The 25,545-nt window shown below is 42.5% G+C and overlaps 1 protein-coding gene across 1 annotated transcript in view; it reads left to right on the forward strand.

Annotated features, from left to right (window-relative positions):
• The window catches only part of Wdfy2 (WD repeat and FYVE domain containing 2), a 163,290-nt gene that overhangs the window by 76,532 nt on the left and 61,213 nt on the right, over window positions 1-25,545 (forward strand). Inside the window, exon 3 of the mRNA XM_042284997.2 lies at window positions 10,811-10,884. Within this exon, the coding sequence (XP_042140931.1) occupies window positions 10,811-10,884 (74 nt within the window). The remainder of the gene's footprint in view (window positions 1-10,810; window positions 10,885-25,545) is intronic.

Genomic DNA, 25,545 nt, shown 5'->3' on the forward strand with positions numbered 1-25,545 from the left:
ACAGAGGAGTGAAGGCTCTATGTATGCACCAGCTTGACTTCTCCATGTTAAATGAGTTGTGTCAGTATTGTGCATACCAATTGGGCCTTGCTCTCTTTTTGTGGAGAGTAACCTGTTTGCCTTGGCCACAGCCTTGGGTTGTTTGGGGTTTCTCATGGGACCCCATTGGCCAACAATCCAATTAGATGTAACCCAGTCCTGGAACTGGAAGCTTCATTTAGTGACAAGAGATGGCCAGTTGGGACTGAGTCTCCCCCATTATTTGACGATTTCATTTAGATTGCCTTCACTTATGTATATATTTTAGAAAGCTTTTACTGTATAAGCTTTCCATACTACCCCTCAAATGGTTCTTAATTTTAGCTGTCTTTCTCTATATTCCCTTTATCATCCTCCCTCCTCTTCTACTCCCCACTCTGGTTCCAGCCCCTCCCTCCATCCATAACTATTGATTCTGTTTTTCTTTCCTAATAAGACCTATCTGTACCTTCTAGTTCCTTACTTTACACCTATCATATGGTTCTAGAGATTGTAGCCTGATTATCATTGACTTAACAGTTAATATTCACATATAATCACACAGCATGGTATTGGCACAAAAGCAGACACATTGATCAATGGAATTGAAGACCCAGACATAAATCCACATACCTATGGAAACCATATATATATCAGAAACCAGAAATGCACACTGGAAAAAAAGATAGCATCTTCAACAAATGGTGCTGGTCAGACTGAATGGCTACATGTAGAAGAATGAAAATAGATCTATACTTACCACATTGTATATAACTCAACTCAAAATGGACCAAAAGTGTCAACACAAAACCAGATACACTTAACCTGAAAGAAGAAAAAGTGGAGATACACTTAACCTGATAGAAGAAAAAGTGGGAAATAGCCTTGAACTCTTTGGCACAGAAAATACTTTCTGAAGAGAAAACTGTTAGCACAGGCAGTAAGATCAACAATTAATAAATAGTTCTTCATGAAATTGAGAAGTTTCTGCATGGCAAAGGACACCATCATTCAGACAAAGTGGCAGTCTACAGAATGAGAAAAGATTTTTACTAACTACACATCGATATAGAGCAATTATTCAAAATATATAAAGAACAAAAACTAGCTATCAAGAAAGCAAATAACCCAATTAAAAAATGGGGTACAGATCTAAACAGAGAATTCTCAATAGAGGAAATTCAAAGTGTAAGAAACACTTAAAGAAATGTTTAGCATCCTTAGCCATCAGGGAAACACAAATCAAAACTACTTTGAGATTTTATCTTATCCCAGTCAAAATGGCTAAGATTAATAAAAACAAGTGACAACTCATGCTGGTGAAGATATGGAGTAAGGAGAATACTCATCCATTGCTGGTGGGCATACAAACTTGTGCAGCCACGATAGAAATCAGTGATGGTTCCTCATGAAGATGGGAATCGATCTACCTCAAGACCCAGCTCTACCACTCTTGGGCATATACCCAAAGCATGCTTCATCCTACCTCAAGGACACTTGACCAACCATGTTCATTGCTGCTCTATGCATAATGGCTGGGAACTGGAACAACCTAGATGTCCCTCAACAGAAGAATGGCTAAAGAAATGTGGTACATTTACACAATGGAGTGTTACTCAGCTTTTAGGGAAAAAAAAAAAAAAAACATGAAATTTGTAGGTAAATGGATAGAGCTAGAAAAAAAAATCCTGAGTGAGTTATCTGAGACCCAGGAAGACATACATGGTATGTATTGACTTTTATATTACGTTAGCTGTTAAGTCTATGATTTAAAAAAAAATTACTGTGCTTTTTGACTTGGGTTTCTTCTTCTTCCTCTGTACCTATGGTCTTTCTATAGTGTCCTTGATTTCCTGTATGTTTTGTGTCTATATTTTGTTTTTGTTTTGATTCAACACTTTCTTTGTTTGAGCTATCCATGTCTTCTACCTTGTCTTCAAGACAAGTTGTCTCTTCAGTGTCTTGTAATCTCTTGTTGAGACTTATCTCTGAGGTTTTGTTTCACTTGTGTAAGTTTTCATTTCAATTTGGGGTTTCTTAATAATTCTATTTCTTCTTTGTTAAATTATGCCTTCACACCTTGAATTGTTTTCATTATTTCTTTCAACTGTTTATGGTCTTTGTTAAAGCATTTATTCATATCCTCTTTGAGGTCCTTGAACATACGCATAATTGATACTTTGAAGTCCTTATCTTGTGCTTCAGCTAAATTGCTTTTCTCAGGACCTATCACAATGTGGTTGCTACCTTCTGGAAGAGGCCTCTTGTCTTGGCTTTTCAAGTATGTTTTGCCCTGGGATCTAGGCATCTGGAGTTATGATATTTGAAGTTATGATGTTCTTGGCATAGATATCTGTTGTCTTCTTTGTTGGGTGGGTGTTCTGTTCCTTGGTTGCTGTTAACCACTCTGGGTCCTATCCTAGTGTGGCCGTGGGGTCCCTAATAGGGAGTGTTTCTGTGGGTGACCAGTTGTCACAAAGGACTGGAGTTGGGGTAGAAAGAAAGGCTGGAAGGGGCGACAGGAAAGAACTAGGGGGACCCTGGGTCTGGATCAAGAGGCAGAGTCCCTAGGGGAAGGAGGAGAGCTGGACATAGGGGCTTCTGTGGGCAGGCTACAGCAGGACCGAGAAAATGAGTGGAGGGACCAGAATGGAGGTCAAGAAGGGCAGTAATGGTTGCCTCCCAGAGTCCAGTCTAGAGTGGCCACGGGAGTCCCTTGTAGAGAGTGGTTCTGCTGGTCAGCAGGTGTTTCAAAGGAGTGGAAATGGGCTAGAAATGCTGGACAGGCAACAAATGCATCATTAAGGATACAGTGGTTTTCACTGATTTTCAAATTAGCTTAGAAGCTGTCAAAATGACTCTAGAATTTTCTGTTAGGTAGGTGGCAGCCACAAAGCTGACCTGATTTTCAACCCATTTTCTATGAAGAGGAGACTTTTTGGGGTTCTGTGCTTTACCTGTTTTGGTTCTAGCAGACACAATTATAGGTTATAGGCCTGCCATTTTAGCTCCCTCCCCTACTAGCATTAACTATTAAGCTGTGGTAGGAATGATACTTTAGGAGCATGGGGAAAAAAGGAAAATTCTCCCCCCCCCCACCCCCGACTTGAAGTAAAATAACCAGTCTTTTCTCTGTTCATCAGACTTGACATATAGTTACTAAGAAGAGGCAAGGAGTGGCTGTAACCGAACAGGGAGTTATAGCTCCCTGTGTTGTGCAGAACAGACAGCAGAAACCCCTGGGCACTATGACATGGGTACTCAGTAAACACCGTGGAATGATGGCGTCTAATAATAGATGTGCTTTCCCAAGGGCATGAGCTCTGCTTCTCTAACAGTGGCATGTTGGCTTTGAGAAGTAAGACTTGAGATATTTGTACAGTCTTCTCAAGGGAATTAAAACCGGCCTCCCTTGATCCTTAGATGGTTTTCAGCGTCACCTGACCAATTGTTGGAATTATGCTATCAGGTTCTACCCCAAGCGGCCGGCTTAGAATCTGCATTGTAGTAAAATCTCCAGGTGATTTCAATGTGCATTAAAGCTGAGTCTATGATCTTGTAACATTATAGCTTATGTGTTACTGAGCAATATGTATATGTTTAAATGAACCCAGATGAAGATTCGTGGGTATACAGTATTGATTTATAAATATGTAAATCACGCTAGTCAAACATTTATAACCTGTCTACTGTATATAGGCCAATGATGGGTGCCAGGGATTTCTAGATGAAGAAGGTTAATAGAGCAAGGTGATCTCTGAAATTTTTCATTCTTGTATGCTTTCAGTATCACACCCAGGTGAAAGGGGGGGAAGGACCATGTATATAGTCTCCATAGTCATCAGTAATTAGCTTCTATTGTCATAATGAAACCCATTACATTATATAATCACTTTAAAATAAGTGGAAAAAAAACCCAGATTTTGGCTTTTATGTTCTCAGAATCTTACAAGTTCAGGGCACATAGGAACTAACTGTTTAGCAAGTATTTCAGCTTTGTTCAACTTGAGTAAGCATCATTTCACATAAGGAAATAAGCTATAATTGATTATAGAGTACCTGAAATGGTCCTTCTAATGAACTGTTCTGCAAACTTACCTTTCGAGGAGAGAGAGAGAGAGAGAGAGAGAGAGAGAGAGAGAGAGAGAGAGAGAGAGAGAGAGAGAGAGAGAGAATTACTTAGTATTATCCCTAATTAATGTTGAAGTGGTATTGTTTACAAAATAAGTGAATGTATGCTACAAGGCAGCTGTGACCATGTTGTGGGTTTATACTAGTACATAATAAGTAATATTCCAAATGCAGAAGGCAGCTTCTTGACTTTGTCCTTCAGACTACTTTCAAAAGAGAGTAAATGTTGTGTTTGGCAGGAGAGTAGATGTTCTGTATCTTTAGTAAGAAGTGGAAGTTCAGCCCCAGAAAGGGGGCAGGAGGTAGTGAGTGAGAAGAGTGGTGGAGGCTGACTTTGATGCTGACAGCTAGCAAGGCAGTGTGTGACATGCTGAGTGACCTAGGGGAGTGATGAACAGCAGGTGCATCGTGTAATCCCAGCTGCTGTCCTCATTCTCTTCTCTAAGCTGTTCCTTCACCTGGAGGAAGGAAGCCAAGAGAATCCAGCCGTGTGTAATTAAGGTTGTTTTTCCTGAATCCATCTGGCTGTCCCAGGTTGGCCTTTGACTAAGAAGTGCTGGTCTTGGTCCTGGCAGGCCCCTAGAACTGGCAACATTAAAGCCAAGAGCTTCTAGGCATTTGTGCATGGAGATGCAGTAGGAGCTGATGGCAGAGAAGGAAGGATGAGCCAGGCAGGGGACGCTCTGGCTCCTGAGGGGACAGAAGCCCGGGTGGTGATGCTGGAAGGCTGCCGTCCTCATCCTCCTAGTCCACCCGGAGTCCTGGCAGGGTTCTGCCTGTGAGAAGCCCTCTTTGCTTACCAGGTGCATCACATGTGCTTATAGTTCCCTGGCTGTAGCTACAAGTTTGTGGCTAGCCTACCTGTCACAGCCTCCTGGATCTCTGTGACCTTTAAAGAGAAGGGCTGATTTAGGGTCCCTGTTGGTGTCACTGTACTGTTAAGCTGAACGTGGACTCGGAGGAGTGAAGCCATGGAAACAGGGAATCCTCCTTTCTTTAGTTTCTTCAGACAGTTTGTTCAGCTACGTGCAATGGCCAGAGGATGTGGTGGTAAATAAGGCATTTGGTTCCCGCCCTCCTGATGCTCACACGGAGTGAAGAAGGCAGGTACTAGATGGGCACTGCCCACAATTCATTGAGGATGACATCTTGAGAAATAAAGCGATAAGGACCTTGTCACTGGCGGTCCCTGAAGAAAGTCTGCTTAAACTCTTCGCAGCAGAATTTTCGCATAGATCTGTGCTGGGAATCGGATCCAGGGCCATGAGCCTGCCTACTAAACACACTCTGTTACTGAACTCTGTCCCAGTGCCTCTGCAGAGAGTGGAGGGTGACTGTTGCCTTGTTTGAAGTTTCCTGTAAACCAGCGGATATTGTGGGCAAATGAGAAATTGGAACAAATATTCTTTCACTCTTCCCGGCGTCTCCATGCTATTGCTGCTGACTGCTGTGGCACAGTCAGCTTACAGGCTTCTAAGCTGGGACCTTCCTCAGGGCCAGGACTGAGAGTTCATTGCCCCCATCCATGTGTCTAATGGGTACTGTTTCAACCACCACATTCTCATTATACTGCAGACAAAATAGCACGTGAGAGTCACGGCTGTCCATGGTTGACATGCTTTAGATTTACTTTACTTAGTAGATTTGTCACTCGTGGGCTTAAGACAGAAGAGAGGCAGGGAGGAAACTGAGTGTCAGCCGGGGCGGCAGGTGGTGGAGATGGTTGTGTGAGAGGATTGGGTGTCAGAGTTGGGCCCTTGGCACCAACTTCTCCTTTGGGAAGAGAGGACAGGTGAACTCCCTGGGCTGCCAGAGGCAAAGTAACTAGAAGGTTGAGGGGTGAAAGCCTCAGGCAGGGCCACAGTGGGGTCTCTTTTCAGGCCAGGCAGGTGGAATTTACGTTAGCTCCTGAGCATTTATGACTTTGTCCCCAAAACAAAACTAGAGACTGTTTTTTTCCCCCAAAGATAATTACAAATACAAAGATAGGCACAGCTTACAAATCACTGAGATTAGCTGGGCAGTGGTGGCGCACGCCTTTAATCCCAGCACTCGGGAGGCAGAGCCAGGTGGATCTCTATGAGTTCGAGGCCAGCCTGGTCTACAGAGTGAGATCCAGGACAGGCACCAAAACGACACAGAGAAACCCTGTCTTGAAAACACACACACACACACACACACACACACACACAAAACAAAACACAAAACAAAACCAAACCCAAATCACTGAGATAACTTGTTTTGTTGTCTGTCCCAGCTCTTGCGTTGGCTCTTGGGTGTGAGGTTGTGGCCAGGCCACGCAGATTTTACACAGGTACAGCCACTGAACCATCTGCTCAGTTAACAGATGTGGGAACTTGAGCCTTTACTGAAACACTGATTTTGAACCATCTGTTTTCCCAGATCTATTTAAGGCCAAGTTGAGAGCGAGCCTGATTGTAGTGGGTGGCTTGCGGCCTCACCTAAGTTCTGAACTGTACACTGCTCTACATAACCGCCTTTATTCTACATAAATTCTACATTTATGCCTCATATTACGTTTACATGGACATCAATGTGAAATTCTCAGTGGCTATTTTTTTTTTAAGGGAATAAGAGACAGTTTATTTTGGAGCCATTTTGAGTGACCATGGCCCAGGAACGTAGATTTAGGTTACCCCAAACTCCATGTTCTATTGTGGAAGCAGTTTGATGAAGGTTTATAGTTTTACAGAACAAAGTCACAAATCAAGTTTACCCATTGGTGGGTACATCAGAGAGGCAGGTACAGTGAAATGGGGGAAGCTTTTCTGTAGGCCCAAGATGCTAGCTGAAGCTAGTGGTCTGCTAAGTTAGTAGAGTCCAAAAGACTTTTATCTATTAGTCATGGGGTGTTAGTTCTGACACACACGGGCAAGGAATGGCTGTCCCAGGGGCTAGAACTAGCCCAAGATAAGGAGTCACTGTACTGTTGTCAACCTGCCCACACACATTTTTAAATTTGTACTAAATTATACTATAGAATTAAAATTCTATATACTATAGAACATTTTAGATGCTAATTAAGTCAAGAAACATCAGTACTTAAGGTATAAACCATAATGGATATTGTTACTGGAGACTGATGTCCTTTGTATAATTTGCATAAGAAGAGTAAACTCAAATCTTTGGGTATTCCTAGTTAGAATAAAGGAATTAAAGTTTAAATTAGAACCGTTTTTTTTTTTTTTAAGCTAAATCACACTGGATAATAAGAGAGTGTGTGTGTGTATTTGTAAAGACAATGAAAAATCTTGACTCTTTCAAACATTAGTTTTTTTTGTTTTTTTTTTTTTTTTTGAGACAGGTTTTTTTTTTTTTTTTTTTTTTTTGTATCCTTGGCTGGCCAGGAACTCAAGACCAGGCTGACCTCAAACTCACAGAGCTCCACCTGCCTATGCCTTCAGGGAATGAAGGTGTGCACTACCACCACCCGGCTCAAACATTAGTTTTAAATAATTTGGGGCTTAGGGTAAGCAAACTTAAGGCAAGATGAAATGAAAGGACATAATATCTTCATTTGTAGCTTCATTAAAACCAAGATTAGTATTACTTTGTCATTTGAAATATACCAGATAGAATACTAGATATCGCCGGGCGGTGGTGGCGCACGCCTTTAATCCCAGCACTTGGGAGGCAGAGCCAGGCGGATCTCTGTGAGTTCGAGGCCAGCCTGGTCTACCAAGTGAGCTCCAGGAAAGGCGCAAAGCTACACAGAGAAACCCTGTCTCGAAAAACCAAAAAAAAAAAAAAAAAAAAAAAAAAAAAAAAAAAAAAGAATACTAGATATCATAAGTAGTTTTTCAAATCTAATTACAAAATATTTAAGAAGCATAAACAGATAAGTGTTTAGTTTCTCAGGATACTCCATTATCAGTGGCGTTGAAGATGAGTACATCCAGAATTTTCTACATCCACATGAATTTCTTCTTAGATGATGTGAGACATTTCCTGCCTCCCAGGAGTAAGTTAGAAGTGCCTGGACAATTGTGAGCTTTAAATCAGAAAGGAGTCTCTGAGGTGATGTTCTTTTCTTTCGGTTGATGAAATCATCTGGTGTTTTATCCTTTGAACTTTAGTTTTCATAGATAAAGTAGGGAGGCTCTGAAAGGAGCTCAGGAAGGGGAAACCATCATCAGATTAGATTGTATGAAAGTCTTACATTAAACATTATATATATATATATATATATATACACACACACACATTTATATTAAGAGTATTTTGAAGAAATCACTCGAATTTTATATCACTCATTATATAACAGGATAAAAATTTATTTAACTATATATTTAGAATCTGTTTTAGAAGGAAATCCTCATCTAAATTTATGAATATAACATTCAATTTTATAGCTTAATAAATCTTATGACTTTAACGAATGTTGTTTTATATAAATAATTAGCATTTAAAGATATTATGTAATAGATTTTAAGATGTTTAGGGTACCCAGATGTATAAAGTATTATGTATTCATTAGGCCTTAAAATATGATCACAATATTGAAATATAAATCTGTACACATACTTTAATTGGATATACCAAAAAACTAATAATAATAATTTTATAATACAACTAACATGAATTTTTAAGAAAGGAACTGAAGTGGCCATAGTTTGTTAAAAAAAAAAAAATCTGACACAAATAACATGAAATTAGGTATACTCAGTTTAGAAAAGATAAGGGTAGAAAATTTATCTCTCTCTTTTTTTTAAGATAAGAGAAAGTCTTAATACAAAGGATCACATAGTCATATTAAGGTTCTCCCTGTCTCTAGATGGCTGAGGGGACTGTTATTTTACTGTACCCCACCTGCATTCTAGGAGTTAACTTGGTGGTCAAAACCTGTGCCAAGTCATGTCTGGCCATCCTTCCTTAACAAGCCAGTTAAAAGAGTCAAAACTGGGAAGCAGAGAAAGGAGATTTATGTGCTCACATTGAGAAGGTGTTGGGGGAAGCAAATAGATCCAGCAAAGCCCTGGACTCCATCTTTAGGGTCCTTCAGGTAAGATCAGAGTTTAACTAGAGGGCCAAGGATGTACACACTCCCCAAGCAGTCCTGATCAGTGTGCGGCCACGCCCACTGTCGTCTGATGAGTCTTTCTTTCTTTTTACTCTCATCCTGTGAGGTGGTTTGACAAGTTCTTAGTACTGTATTCAAGGGGTGCAGTAAGAAATCACTGAAATGGCTGCTCCACTGCAGACTTCCAGTTCTGCAGGGAGAGGCCCTTTCATTCAAGACAATGGATGATGCAGAGAAGTAGAGGATGACAACTGGACATTTGAATTGGACATGCCAAATGACCTCTGGATGTGTGAACACAAGCACACCCACCTGCACACCTGTAACACACACATGCACACACTCTAATAAGATAAATACAATGCAGAATTTGGCAGTTCTGTTTTTTATAAGGGAGTGGAGAAAATACTGTCATCTGCTGAAGGAACATAGCGTTTTAATGACTCCTGATGACATATTGTTATAGCCATAGGTCAGTGCATCTCTCAGCCTCCATTAGAGAAGCTTCCTCTTGCAGTAGATGGCAGTCAATACAGAGACCCAGAAGTAGACAACATGCAGAGAGTGAGAGACTTTAAAAGGATTCTTTTTATTCTTAATACCACCACACAATGAAATAACTCCTATGTTAGTTTTCTGGGGCTGTAAGAAAGTACTACAAAGTGACTTCCTTCAACAGCAGGACTGTCTGTATTGTCTTCCAGTTCTAGAGGCTGAGATCTCAGGGGGTCCTGCACAACTTTGGCGGCTTCTGAGGGCTGTGAGGGAGCCTGAGCTTTGCTGCTCTCCAGCTTCTGGTAGCTTCCAGGTCTCACCATTAGCTCTGGCTGCACCTCAAATGCTGTTCTTGTGTGTTTGTCTGTGTCTGAATTCTGCTCTTCCAAAGACATCAGTGATGCTGAAGAAGGGCTTCTCCCTACTTCAGTGTGCTGCATCTATGCTATTAAACTACAACTCACCCACAAATAAAACCACCGGATTCTTACCACCATAGACCCATATGGTTTATTTGCATTTAAACTGAGGTCTCTGTTAACTTCACACAGAAGAAAATGACTCCACAGTTATTTTCAAGTAGCGAGTTCCAGTAATCTCTTGAACACTCAGGCAGGGTAAAATCCCCCTGCTAGTTCATTTGCCTCACATAAATTCTGAACCAACACACTTTTTTGCATTGGTGTGTGTATTTGAATGTCTGGCAGTGGAGGGTAAAATCTTTCTATTTTCTCTGCAGCTCAGAAAACATTGTTTGCTCCTGTTTAAATTGGGATTTGAGTGGGATTAAGAGAGTAAGGGTCAAAGTTTGCACAGCACAAAGTAGAGTCAGTCTTCTAGATAAGCAAATTTAGATCCAGTATGGCCAGCACAAGCCAAGACTCCAGCCTTTAGGACTTGCCACGTTTGAGAATGTCTTACTTGTATATTCATTAAAAGGGCAACTTAAAAGCTAGGCATTTAGGTGCAAAAATTGCTGTTTTTACTTTGTTACGGGTGTGGTTTAAATGAGCTGTTGAACGAGGCAGTGGGGTGAACCTAGCCACACACTTAGCTCATTAGACACCCCTGAATCGATGAGAATCATTGTTTTGTTAATTTCATCAACATGTTCATTTCTTTCAGCTCCATGTTCATGCATGTCTTTTAACCCGGAAACAAGAAGACTGTCCATAGGTCTAGACAATGGTACAATCTCAGTAAGTACAAATAAGTAAGATTTCCAGTTGAAATACTTGCCCTCTTTGTGGAGTGTTATGAACTGCGCTAACAAGTTATCTAATAGCTTTTTCAAGTAAACGGTCATTTTCTGGCAAAGCGAGTGCATGGAGCTCAGTAAGTTATGGTGAGGGGGAGGTGCTGTGTAGGGCTAGGTTGTCTTTACTTATGTGCTGTGGCTCAGCGTGCCCTGCCGCTTTGCTGGTTGCTAGGCTATGGCCCTTAGCAGGCAAACACTGTAGCTGTGTGCATCTGCATCAGTGAGAGAGAACGGAGATCCCGAACTTGCTGTAGTGTGATACTGAACTTGGACCGCTGCACCATCTGAGTGTTAGCAACAGTCACATAAGGGAAATGCTTTTTCTTCCATCTGCACGGCTGATCTTGTGTTTTGATACTCTCTGTTCTCTTGGCTTTTTCTTGTTGTTTCAGCTCTCTTGTAATGGGAATAATAATAGGAACAGAATGCTGTAAACTTGAATGGGTTTGTTTAGGAAGTACAGACCAAGATTTTAGATCTAGATCCAGATAAATATTAGAGCCGTTGGTTATAGGTCTTGAGAGAACTGAAGTGCTTAGGGCTTGGAAGTTTAGGTTTTATCTTTATTGTCTTACTTACTGACTTTGACTGCTAGCAAGTGTGATCTGTCCATTTCTTCATTGAATAAGTTATCTAAGCTGAGTGTGGTGGCACATACCCTCAATCCCAGCACTCAGGAGACAGAGGTGGGTGGATCTCTGAGTTCAAAACCAGCCTGGTCCACAGAACAAGTTCCAGGACAGCAAGGGCTACATAGAGAAACCTTGTTTAGAACAAAGCAAAGCAAAACAAAACAAAAAATTATCCAGTGTCCTGAGCAAGAGAAGCTCTGCTTTGGTACTCGTGAACTGAAAGGTCCTACATTGAAATGCTGTGAACCTTGTAACCCCTGGTACTAGGCAGGTGGTGGTAGTCCAGGCAAAGCCTAAAAGTTGGAAGATACTGTGATCAAGCCCAGCATGGGTGACAGAGCAAGATATGCTCGAGAAGGGGGTGAGGAGGAGGGAGATGAGGAGGAAGGGGAGCAGAGATGTTGACAGAACTGGGGATAGGAAGAGAAGGTGTAGACTTGCCCTGTAGGCAACCACACTATGGTATGGGACATCAAAGAATCTAAGAACCTGTCCTTCCAGATAGTTGAAGGTCTATATCAGACTATACAATCATATTTTATTAAATAGCTTGACTTAAAATGTATACATAATAGAAGATAAGCCTCTGCCTTCAGTCTTAACTCAGCCCTTGCAAGCATTAGAGGTGTGTTTGGATACTTCCTAATCTCAAAGTAGTTGTTTAATGGCCTTTAGAAAATATTAATAGTATTACTAAACATAATCAGCTTATCAGCAGTATTTATGGGACTTCTCTAATGCCCATTACTTAGTAGGCTTTTGAGATTGCATTTGTAGTTCTATAAGATTCTCCTTAGGAAAGCAGAGATTATATACTGATCCTTATTCACTTTAAGGAGAGCCACTTTTTAAAGGAGGGGTGTGTATAGGATAGGTTTATTTTACTGTTTGTTATTTTTATCGTACGCATAAAAATATTTTTCTTACATGTATGTATGTTTGTCCCATGTGTGCCTGATGCCTGCAAGAGGCCAGAAGAGAGCATCAGATTACTTATAGGAGGTTGTGGGCTGCTGTGTGCATGCTGGGAACTGATCCCGGGCCATCTTCAAGAGCAACAAATACTACAAGAGATCTTGACTGCTAAACCGTCTCTCTAATGTCAGTTATTTTTAAAAGATATAAGAAATAACTGGACTGCTTAGTGAACTGGGAGGGTTCATTATAAAGGAAAAGAAAAGATGAGCTGAGATCCATGTGTTACTCACCAGCTCATTGAATTATATACAGAACATTCACTGTCTCTGCAAAGTCTTGGATCTGTGTTACGTATAGTGGTTCTTTGTCCATTTGAAATCAGTGCAGATGGTTAATTGGCATGGACAAGTTATGGACAGATGTAGCTGTTTATTCTACAGAAGAAGGGAAACCACAGAACCACTAGTCCTCTTATTAAATGGAACTTCCAGGTAATGGGAGCATCAGTCAGGGACAGGGCTCTTCTGCTTCTCTGGTTATTTACTACAGTGTCAGATGCCAGACTACCTTCCTCTAAAGGACTGAGGGCTGGCTTGTGTGAGAACTTCCTTAAAAGTACCTCCTTTGTCTCACTGAGGAGAATTAACTGCTCATCCTACTGATTCACGTCTGAAGCCTTATAAAATTCTCATATATTAGGGAAAGATATATTGAGAGACCAGAATGTTTAAGGTTCTGGCTTCTCATCACTGTAATAATAGATTCCTTGCTACAGAAAATGCTTAGAATCTTGTCAGTTCAGTAGTGTACTCTCTAGACACAAGAAATCCTTTTCTGAGACTATGTGTCTGAATAATGATTAAATTCTAAATCAAGGGAAGGCTAAAGTCAGAAAGTAGATGCTTGTTTTACTGAACCGGTCCCATTGTCACTGCACAGTGGGTCAGAGATGGAGAAGGAAGATCAGATGCTGTTTGACCACCGGACCAAGTGTGGACCGCAGCAAGAGAAGCGGGACGCTTGGGAGACGAGCAGGGGGAGGATTGAGGCAGTTCCGGAGCGGAGGGGAAGACAGACGCATCCCTTGGCTGTGGGAGGGAGGCGAGGAAAGCCTTGTGTTCTTTCTCCTGAGGTGGCAACCGCAGAGAAGCTGCAGGTGGGGAGGCTGTCTTCACCTGTCCCCTTCGCTCTTTCTTTTCAAATAGCCCGGACCCTGTTCACCACCGTGGGCTGCAAAGCTCTAACCATCTTTTAAGATGTTGTTCAGATGTTCTACTTTTACATTTATTTTATATGTTATTTCATGCAGATTGTTTCTGGACCTCAATAATTAGAATTAATCACCTGTAATGCTTAGGAAGCTTGCTGTGTTGATGCCTACTTCGTTTTTGTTTCATTAAATGATTTTTTTAAAAAATCTGTCTCTTCTATCAAAGAATTGAGTATTAAAGGCCTTGACCAGTCTTTTAAAGATGTTTTTATCTTTTGACAATATCATACAATGTATTTTGATCTTATTCATCCTCTGTCCCCTACTGGTCCCAGATCCTCCTCCACTTCCCTGTCTACCCAGCTTCACCCTCTCCTCGCCCCAATCGACAAGTTCAGTTTGTGTGGGCTGACTGTTCCTGAGCATGGGTCTGCCCTCGAATGTGCTTAAGATACTAGGTGTGACACCATTAAAGAAAACTGGCCTCCCCTCTCCCAGCAGCAATCAAATGTCAGTAGGTCCTCAGCTAGGGAATGGGACATCATGCCACCTTCCCTCCATATATATATATATATATATATACATATATATATATATATATATATATATATATAAGAATATGTATTCTTATATCTATTCATTCTGTCAGTTCTGTTTCTCTAGAGAACCTTGACTAAGATACCCCTCCAAATATGGTGGAAAGTATTTGGGTGGGGAGAGGGAATCTTCTTCCATATTAGGGATCTAGCTCCTTGACATAGGCTAACTAACTATTCAGCCTCAGTCCAAGGCTTGCACAATATTCACCAGTCCTCTCTCCTCAATGGTTGATTTCTTTCTAAATCCTTTTTTTTTTTTTTTTTTTTTTTTTTTTGGTACTTGGTTACCTCCTTGCTTGTTTTCTATTAGTTGTGTGCCTAAATACTTGCCTTCCTACCTTTAGCTACTTAAACATCCAGCTCCCACCAAGTCTCTATTACCATAACCTCAGTCCACTCCTCCCACTCTTCTGTGACCTTGCCGCCTGTCAACATCAGAATCACCACTATTACACTGCTACACACACACACACACACACACACACACACACACACACACACACTGTTAGTTTTTAATCGTAAATGTGTTTCAATCCAATTAACCACAGAGGTTAGGTACCTAGTAAGGGGTTGGAGGGGGTGGAGGATCTTCCAAGGGAAGGGAAATAGAGGATAGTGTTATAAAAGATAAAGGGGAACTAGAATAGGAGGATTAATGGGGGAGAAGGATGGGGCAGGTTAAAGGAGGGATCCCCGGGGAGGAAAACACTACTAAAGGTCTTAAATAGATGCTTCCTATAGTAGTCAGGACTCTCTAGAGGAACAGAACTGATGAATGAATATACTGATAAAATTAATATATACTCATATATTCACATATATATGGATTTATTAAAGTGACTTATAAGTTATAATCCCAACTGTTCCAATGATGGCTGTCTCCCAGTGGAAGGTCCAAGAATCTAGTAGTTGTTCAGTCCACAAGGCTGGGTGTCTTAGTTGGTCTTCAGTATATGCTGGAATTCTGAAGAAGTAGGCTGTAATGGCAGTGAAGGCATGGACTTGCCAGCAAGAGCAAGGGCAAGCAAAGAGCAAGCTCTTCTTCCAGGTCAGTGGTTCTCAACCTTTAATACAGTTCCTTATGTTGTGGTGACCCCCAACCATAAAATTATTTTCCTTGTTACTTCATAACTGTGTTTTTGCTACTGTTATGGTTTATAATGTAAATGTCTGTTTTTTTTCTTTCAGTCTTTTGGGGTCATGACCCACATGTTGAGAATCACTGTTTCATGTTCTTTATATAGACTGCCACCAGAAGGTGTGACCCAGATTTAAGTCTTATAAACTTTGTCTTCTTGCAGATAGTGTTCTGTAGGATTCATATTTGCAAGTTAAATGAACAACTTCATGGAAAAGTCACTGTTTGCTTCTGTTTCGTTAGTGGTGTTCTTCAGGTGGCCTAGCTTGATGTTGTGTCACATGATGGAGCTCACAGTGTTGTGTGTTTTCACGGAAACCCCCAGGGACAGAGTTTGTTTTCCCGGTAACAGGAGATACCCAGGTGGACTCTCCTGAGCCTCCAGAGGCTTCAAGGGAAAAGAATGTAGTTACCTTAGGAAAGGGTATTTCTTTTTCCAGTAAAAGAGAAAAATTGTGCCTTTGAAAATAAGTTTTTGCATCCTTTAAAAAGGAATCTGGGCATCTTTAGAGATGTCATCCCCACGGCCAGCGTCTCCCTGTACTGAGAATGTGCAGGACAGGGCACTGTTTGTAGTGAATCCGTATGTGCAACATTCTCTCCCTTGTCTGCATCTGTTTCTGCAGTTTCAGTTACCCACCGACAGCTGTGGTCTGAAACAGTAAGCAGAAGTTCCAGAAATAAATGACTCCTAAGTTTAAGTAATCATTTATCTTAGTTGTAATTGTTAATCTCTTATTGTGCTTAATTTATAAACTAAATTCTCTCATAAGTGTGTGTAGGGAACAAAACAAAACAATCTCATAGGCATCCATTGGTGGACTTGGAAGGCATCCCTTATAGATGTGAGAGAGGAGCAAGATGGGTCATTACCAGTAGTAATACTCCGGGTATTAATACCTAGCCTGTTACTTTCCTAGGAGTGCACAACAAAGCCTCACAAATTGGATGGCTTAAGACGACGGGATTCATTTTCTCAGTTTCAGAAACTAGACACAGAAATGAAGATGTTAGCACGGCTGCACTCATTCTGACGCTGGCAGGGGAGCCTCCTTCCTTGCTGTTTCCAGCCTCTAGGACTAGCTGGCACTGCTCTGTGTTCTGTGGCTTGAACCTTCACCACACTTGCACTAACCTGTATCCTTACGTCATTTCCCATCTGTATTACCTTACAGGATGCCAGTCATTGAGCTTAGTCAGCACTAATCAGTGTGGCCCCATCTTAACTTGTCACATCTTCAAATCTTAGCCTATCACATCTTAACTCACTCTGTTTCTAAATAAGGACATACTTTGAGGTTCCAGATAGTTGTGAATTTGGAGGATATTACTCAACTCAGCTCACCTACTCTATCTGCAGTGATCTCTTACAGTGTTCTTACAAGGTTGCTTGACATGAGGTGTGATTTAGGAAGAAATATCCAAAGATGTTAGAGGATGAGCCAAAATTCCTCTTGGGAGAGAGAAAGATCAGAATTGAAAAGAACGTTCTTCTGTAGCTAGTGCAGTCCTCCTCTGGTTAAGTGGTGCATTGGGTGGTTACATTGGGTAGGTGCTTTGGGTAGATCATGACAGTGGTGGCTGAGCTGGCCTCCTTGACCTTGGGTAGATTTTTCTGAGTATTGTTCCAGGTGGACTTCTTCTTACCATAAGGGCAGTCTAACTACTAGGAGCTGTGTACAGTGTTTACTAGGGTATTGGGAGCATTTGGCCAAAACTTGTATGTTTAGTCATTGTTTTTAAGAGAGGAGGGAAGAATTTAAACATTCATCCTAACAAGAGGCTTTGAGTAGATTTTTATTATTAGTGCTTGCCATGGATTGCTATGAGCCTACATGGACTACACCCCACACCACCACACCTATGTGGTGAGGTCATGCTGTGCAGTAATGACTGGCGGGCTGGGAGGAAGGCGTCTCAACTGTGTCCAAGTCAAGTCTACAGTCAGTCCATGACTGCTGACGGAAGTCCTTTAATTCTTCTCCTAGCTTAGCCACGGCACTGCTCTCTAGCTGGCAGGTTTTGTACTTCTAGAACTGAGGTTTCTTTCTGGGATTTCTAGTTTGACTCCATCTAGGAATAAAACCTTAATTGTGAGAGCCTAAGATGGTCTTAAAGGAAGTTCCCAAAAGTCTTGTATTCACAGAAATGTGGAGCTGGGATCTTCAGGGCCTTCCTTCGTTACCAACACTACCAGATGGTGATGACATCATCACAGCTTCTCCCACTACAAGCCATTGTCAGGGCTGGTGAGATGGCTCAGCTGCTAAAGACTCTTTGTCACCTCTCATGACGACCTGGGCTTGACTCCTGAGAACCCCATGGGAGAAGAAGAAAACTGACACCCACGAGTTGTCTCTGACCTTCAAACATGGCACACACATGCATCCATGCATGCACGTGCACATGTGCCCCCCCCCATAAATAGATAAATAAACACCATTTCTGAGCTTTGTTTTTTTAAACATTTAGAGTCACTGGACTTTTGTCGATGTGAGCTCTTTCTAACATAGAGGCAACCATGTTCTCCTGCCCTTGTGCTGAGTTACAGTGAACTTAACCCAGGTGTTGGAGCTGTGCTCAGGAGGAAGTAGTTCTAAGGACCGACACACCAGTGGATTTCTGTTCATTGACACAGTTAATTCCCCACAGGGGATTTTTATAAAGAAAACTGGCGGTTACTGTACCTTTGGCATTTGTGGGGGTGGTGGACTTTTCTGGAACTTCTCAAGACCAAACCTGTCTTCCCTAATGTCATTACCTGTCTAGTTGTTCACCTTGTGTTTAGTGACTGTGTGTTGTTGTGAATATTGGTGGAGCAGTAGTGCGTGCCTTCAGTACCAACCATGTTCTTTGAGCTGAGATTCTTTTCTAGAACTTGCATTGTAATTGTGGGCTTTTATCTGTTTGGATTTTGGGGGGAACAAGATAGGACCATGTTGGCCTCAAAGTCTTGATCCTCCTGCCTCAAACTCCTAAATGGCCTCCATTCCATTCTGTAGCTGTGAATTTTTAGAAGACCTTTATTTGAGACAGGTTCTCATGTAGCCCAGGCTGCCTTGAACTTGCTCTGCATTTGAAGATGGCTTTAACTTCTGTGTCTGTCTCCTGAGTACCAGGATTACAGGCATGTATGACCAACACCTGGCTTAGCTGACCTTCTTGATGCAAATTTTAAGACTGATTCTGTAACATCAATACTTACAGGGACACCCAGATTGTCACATAAATTAGGTTAGAAGGAGGCTGTGCTGTTCAGGATCGGTTAAAATCGGTTAAAATCATTTACATAGTATATGTAGTTAGGTTGGCCAGTCACCATAGCTGTGTTTCAGAAAGGCAATGGCGAGGAAATGATAAATACATGGTCAGGTACTTTCTCCTCTTCATCTTAGGACTGTACCCTAATGATTCTTCCTCCCCTGGTTCCTTCCCATTGGCTTGGAGAGTCTCAGGCTTCTTAAAACAAGAACTGAAACATTGTAACTCTCAGCCCCTTCCCTCTTTATGATCTCACTTCTCAAAAGAGTTCTTTACAGTCACCATAGCATAGTTCTTCCCTTGGAACTTGTCTTAGTTAAGGTTTCTATTACTGTGATGAAACACCATGACCAAAAACCAAGTTGAGAAGGAAAGGATTTATTTGGCATTGTATTCTATCACTGAAGGAAGTCAGGACAGGAACTCAACCAGGCAGGAACCTGGAGGCAGGAGCTGATGCAGAGGCCATGGAGGAGTGCTGCTTACTGGCTTGCTCCCCATGGCTTGCTCAGCCTGCTTTCTTATAGAACCAGGACCACCAGATCGCTAATTAAAATGCCCTACTGGCTTTTCTACAGCTTGATCTTAAGGAAGCATTTTTGTAATTGAGGTTCCTTCCTTTCAGATGACTTTAGCTTGTGTCAAGTTGATATAAAACCATCCAGCACAAAACTCCAACCACTACAGTCAGCCTTCTAGGACCATCAGCCTGCTCAGGTTCCTGGCTGAGTAGGAAGGCCCGTGTGGTCTTATCCACAGTGGGTCTGACCTTTGCAGCAGCGCTGGCTGCGGCTCTCTGGAACCGCCTCTGTTGGGTCCTGCCTCCCCATGCTTGAGCTCCCTGCAGTATGTAGCATCACTTTATGGTTTCGGCAATGGCCTCTTTGTGCATGCACCCTTAGCATACGATTGTGCTGCCTTTCTTCTGTACTCCAGCTCTTCTGTCCTTGGTTGTTCTCTGGTCCAGTGCTGGAGTCAGTCCACATTTGCTCTAGGCCTTGGTTCAGTTCCCTCTGTACAGCCTCATCTACACCATGACTTCATTTGCTATGCGTGTGACAAGATGAGCTTTGTGTTTCTATCTAGACTGTACTCTGGGGTTCTGACTTCCTTCCTAATGTTTCTCATTGAATGTTCCAAGTGAACCCCAAACTTAGCACATCTAACATAAACTCATTGCTCCTCGTGCCTGTCCCCAGGGCTCCCATTACAGGGACTGAGGCCCCTGTGTCGTGTTGCACAAGCGAAGGGTCTCGGCTCTCTAATGACTTGGTCTTTCTCTAGTCTATCACTTAACTCATTTTACCTGTTTATCAACATCCTTTCCCTCCCCTACTCCCTTCACGCTTCCATCTCCCAACCCCATCCCTTTACTTTTCTCCTCCTTACCGTCCTCAGTTGTCCCTTCACTGCCATCTCATAGTTATTCTAACCAAGTTGTCTTCCATATTAGGCCTCAAAGGAGCTTTATAGAGATGAGTTTGTAATCTTGTCTACCATTGGAACCTTTAGTGGCTTCCCCTGATGCTTAGGAAACAGGGTAAACGTTTTTTTAGATAGCCAATGGGACCCTGAAGATCTCACCCTACCCACAACTACAGCCTTGGTTTGTACTGTGCCACTTTGCTCAGTAGTTCACCTTAGCAGCCTAGGTCTCTTTTCTCTGCTCACCATGTTTTTTCACAGGGCAGGGACTAAGTCTGGTTGTTTTTCAGGGTCTGTAGCACCCAGGACTCTTCAATTTTAAATGCTTTGTAAACACTCAGAATCAACAAGGGAATGATTGAATGACTGTAAGATCTGTGGAGCTGACATATAGTGGCTAGGAACCCAGGCTCTGGAGTCTCACTGCCTGAATTGAGTCACAGTACTTCCGCCTCCTACTCTGTCACGCTACACAAGGTTCTTTGCTCTCTGTCTCAGTCATCGATGAGGATGATAATTGTATTCATTTTAGATAGTTTGTGTCAGGATGACACACGGAAAACTCCTAGAACAGCCTGTGCATAGCACAGATAAATATTAGCTCCTGCCAATGTCTCTGGCGGCGGCAGCAGGCTCTGTAGCCAGTATCCATGAATCTTCCAAACCCATGTCCGGTGGATTTAGTAGGCCATGTCCAGGGGAAGAAATGCCCTAGTGGAAGCGTCTTTTGTCTTTGCTGAATCATCGCAGTAAATCTCCAGTAATTTTCAAAATGTAGAGCACCAAAAGCTGTATTTTTCTGTAGACAAGTTTAAGTTAATGCCATTTCATCTTCATCACTCTTAAAAAGAGGGTAGAGGGAATGGGCAGATGGCTCAGTTGGTACATTGCTTGCCCAAGGAACTGAGTTAGAATCCCAAGTACCTAGATAAAAAGCCAGATGTAGTGGCATGCCCCTGTGATCCTAGTAGAGGGAAGGCAGCGATAGGAGCATCTTTGGAGATTGCTGGGTAGCTATTACTGCCAAATCGGTGAACTCCAGGTTCAGCGAGTGACCCAAGGTCAAGGTGGGTGGGTGTAGTGTATATGTGCGTATGTATTTGTGTGTGTGAATGGATATGTATTCACTTGTGAATCCGAAGACGGAGATCAATGTTGGGTATCTTCCTCAATTGTCCTGCAAGTGTTTTGGACCTGTCTGATGGACTAACTTGTTGGCAGGGGTGAATGTGTTTTCTGTCTCTACATCCTGTACTGGGGTTACAGGTCAGCTACTACAGCCACTGGCTTTTACACGGATTCTGGAGTAACAAAAGGTATATTACCCGCTGAGCCGTCTCCCCAGGCTCCTACAGTATTTTTCAGCAATAGGAATCAATTTTCTTTACTATACCCATCAAATAAAAGAATATCCTCTGTAGACATAAGATACTTTGCTAGTTTCCATATGGACTTCATCTCTTGGAGAAGTTAGTCATGCCGGTTTCTCCAGTCCTGTTCAGAGCCCGTGTTAATCACTGGTGAAGTCTTCCTCTCTCTAGTACCTTGACAGCAGTAGAGCCACGGGTCGGGTCGGGTGTCCCCAAAGAGCCCTCTGACGCTTGTGTCTGTGCTGTAAGGCTTCAGAACTCCCGGAGCCAGAGTGTGGGGCGGGGGCAGCCATTCTGTCATTGCGGAGGGGCTGTCAGCCGCTTTTGATCCCAGGCAGTCATGAGGCTTACGTCATCAGAGAAGGGTGTGGTGTCTTGTCTGCCCTGGTCTCTGGGGTTCGGTGCTGAGCTGTGCAGTGACCTAGGGTGTTACAACTAAAGGTAGGTTTTCTTTCCAAGGTGTGTGCTTCTTGCCCTTTATGTACCCACCCAACCCCAACACACACACACACTCACACACTCTACAATTTGGATCCATGTTCCACACCACTCATCTCCAGCTCCTCCCCATTGCAGATGCAGGAACAGCTGTTCTCCCAGTTACCAGGGAACGACTGTACATTTTCATATACTATCAATATTAGACCTTAATCTCAGAGAAGATTGAAGAGGGACTGCTTACTACATTGACACAAAGACCAGCATGACTTTCCCATCAGCAGCCATCACATGGGTCTAATTGGTTTCCTAGATTAGAGAGAAGTCAAAAACTTTAGAGCAAGCCAGGCGTAGTGGTACATGCCTGTAATTCCAGCTACTTTGTAGCTGAAATGGGAGGATTCTCAATTCAAGGCCAGCGTGGACTACTTAGTGAGACCCTCACACCTCAAAAAAGGGGTGGAGTGTAGTATTGTATTCCCCCAAATATTGTGCATGCTAATAAACTTATCTGGGGTCAGAGACAGATCAGCCACAATATTAAACATAAAGGATAGGCAGTGGTAGCACACGCCTTTAATCCTAGCATTCCAGAGGCAGAAATCCATGTGTTCAAGGATACAGACAGACATGGTGACTCATTGCGCCTTTAATCTCAGAAAGCAAGCCTTTAATCCCAGGGAGTGGGAGGAAAGCAGAAAGGTATATAAGGCTTGAGGACCAGAAACTAGAAGCATTTGGCTGGTTAAGCATTTGGCCTGGTTAAGCATTTGACTGGTTAAGCATTTGGCTGGTTAAGCATTCAGGCTTTTGAGCAGCAATTCAGCTGAGACCCATTCTGGATGAAGACTCAGAGGCCTCCAGTTTGAGGAGACAAGACCAGCTGAGGATCCGGTGAGGTGAGGTAGCTGTGGCTTGTTCTGTCTCTCTGATCTACCGGCATTGACCCCAGTAATTGGCCTCGGGTTTGATTTTATTAATAAGAACTTTTAAGATTCATGCTACAGTGGAGCTGGCCCTTTAACCTTGAGCTTTCTGTTTGGTTGGACAGGAAGGGTGCCTTTCAGGGTACTGAGTGGAGTCATGGTTGGTACTTGGTATGGTTTTCTAAGTTTCTGCATTTCCTCCAGATCCCCCTCCTGATTCTTCCATTTGACACTCTGGCATGATATTCCCTCGAACTTCCTTCCCTCCTGCCCACTCTTTCCTGTTAATCTGCCCTGTAGCTTCACTGTCCTGCTCCTCCACTTCTTGGGACTGTGCTTCAGGCTGCTGCTGTCCTGAGCCCCGGACTCAGGCTGCAGAAACTGACTGTGCCTTCAACCTGGATGTCTCAAAGACACTTTAGATTTAGCCCATTGTCCCTTGTTCCTTTAGTAAATGGCATCATGCAGAGCCCCATCCAGAAACATAAGCCACATCTTCCCTCAACCCCAGAACTGTCTACAGTCTGTTCACTAGATTTAAAAAATGTTCTGTCCCTTACAGTTTTGACTGTGGCCCATTGTGGTAACCCACTGGACTGCCCCTGCTGTCCGTTGTCTCCTGTTCCTTCTATTTCCTCATACCCAAACTTAGAGTTTAACTTTACCCCTCCTTAGGGTATAAGTTCTCAGCAACTTCAGGAAGGATGAAGTTCAAAGCACTTTTTTGCCCCAATTTGTCAACCTACCTATCAGAGTTCTACTACCAAATATCAGACGTGTGGTTCACATCCACACCAGGAATGAGGAGCCACATTACTAAAATCAGATGCTAGCCCTCACACCTGACCCCCGTTCACAGACCTCCCCAGGACTTACCCTACTTTTAAGACTAGACCTGGAGACCCAGAGCCATCCCACTGAGAGGCCATCTGCACAGCTTTGTTGGAAGGTTCTTAGTTCACATTTCTACCTTAACATTTCTGTATATTCCATTTATATCCTTTGTATTTAATAAAATGACACATGAAGTCATTGAGAGTGTCTGTGGAATCAGAGGAATTTAATATGTGGTGTCCCTTTATTTTCTCTTAGCATGAGAAGCTTCAAGGCAGGAAATATATGTAGTGGCATTTCCCATACTCTGTAGAGAACATTGTGAAATTGGATTCTGGGAAATACTTTTTGAGTGAATAAAAACCTAACTAAGCCAGGTACAGCCTCAAATCCCAGCATGCAGTAGGCCGAGGAAGGATGATCTCAAGTTCAAGGACTGCCTAGGCTACACAGACAAGCCAATGAGCAGCATAAAGGCCTTGGCTCCCAGTTATGTGTCAGTAAGAATTCCTTATATGGCAGAAATGGTTTTCATTTCAGAAGTAGATTAACTTTCCCCTTTTTTTTGGGGGGGGGAGGGGAGTCCAAGACAGGGTTTCTCTGTGTAACATTCCTAGCTGTCCTGGAACTAGCTCTGTAGAACAGGCTGGCCTCGAACTCATAAAGATCCACCTGCCTCTGCCTCCCTGGTGCTGGGATTAAAGGTGTGCACCACTGCCACCCGGCCATATTTACTTCTTAAATCGTGTTCAGGACTGAAAGAACTGTGGATTAGAAAAAGATATAAAGCAAGTGTGAATGGACACCTTGGCTATGAATACTGTGAAATGCAGGATATGATGGTTTTAACTCATCCAGGAAGTGAACATTGGTTAGTTTTGAGGTTTGAGTCAAAGGCATTTATTGTTCTAATTCTCAGACTGACTAGGAGAAGCAACATCATAGTAATGGGCTCTGTTCCTTCTTAAATTATTAAACTGTCTGTTAATTGCACCCATTTTTATGTAATTGGACTGGGGGAAGCATTGAACCTCCAGTTGAGAAGTCATATTTCCTACTTCAAAGTCTACTATTGGTGTGCATCAAGTCGTTTCATTCTTCCCTAGTGGGTTCTTTAAATAGTAAATGAACTAGTGTCTGTCACACTTATTTACAGTAGCCCTCACAGGAAAAAAAATAATTTCATTTTTGTATAGCATGTTACTATTTTACGTCCTTCAAAATGTGTTTAGACAGAGAACTGCTCTGTCTAAATTAACATACTCACAGTAGCATTTTTTGCTGCCTCAGACCCTGGAACTGCAGGACATTCACACTTAAGAAAGGGAAATGAAATGCCTTTCATGAGCTGCTCCTAAGTGGAAACAATAGTCTAGCTGAAGTTTTTAGTGTACCAATCATGACATCATTTATAAAGTTTTCACTCCACGAGGCAGCTTTTTTGTGTGTTCTGAATAATTTTCTCAAAAGTTTTGAGCCATTTTTAGAGCATCAGCAGTTAGCCTTTTGTGGTTTGAGTGAGAATGGTCCCCGTTGCCACATGTGTTTGAACACTTGGTCCCCAGTTGATGAAACTGTTTGGAAAGGATTCGGAGGTGTGTCCTTGTTGGCAGAGGCGCATCACTTGGGGGTGGGCTTTGAGGTTTCAGAAGCCAGTACCAACTCCACTTAGCTTCCTCTGCCTGGTCATTGTGTCTCAAGATGTACTCTATCAACCCCTGCTCCACTGTCATGCCTGCCTGCTGCTGTGCTCACCGCGTGATGGTCCTGGACTCTGACCCTCTGAAACTAAGGCCCAGATGAAACACTTTTTTAAATAAATTGCCTCAGGCTGGGCAGTGGTGGCGCACG

The sequence above is a fragment of the Peromyscus maniculatus genome, chromosome 9 (assembly GCF_049852395.1).
Source record: "Peromyscus maniculatus bairdii isolate BWxNUB_F1_BW_parent chromosome 9, HU_Pman_BW_mat_3.1, whole genome shotgun sequence".
In the NCBI taxonomy this organism is placed as follows: Eukaryota; Metazoa; Chordata; class Mammalia; order Rodentia; family Cricetidae; genus Peromyscus; species Peromyscus maniculatus.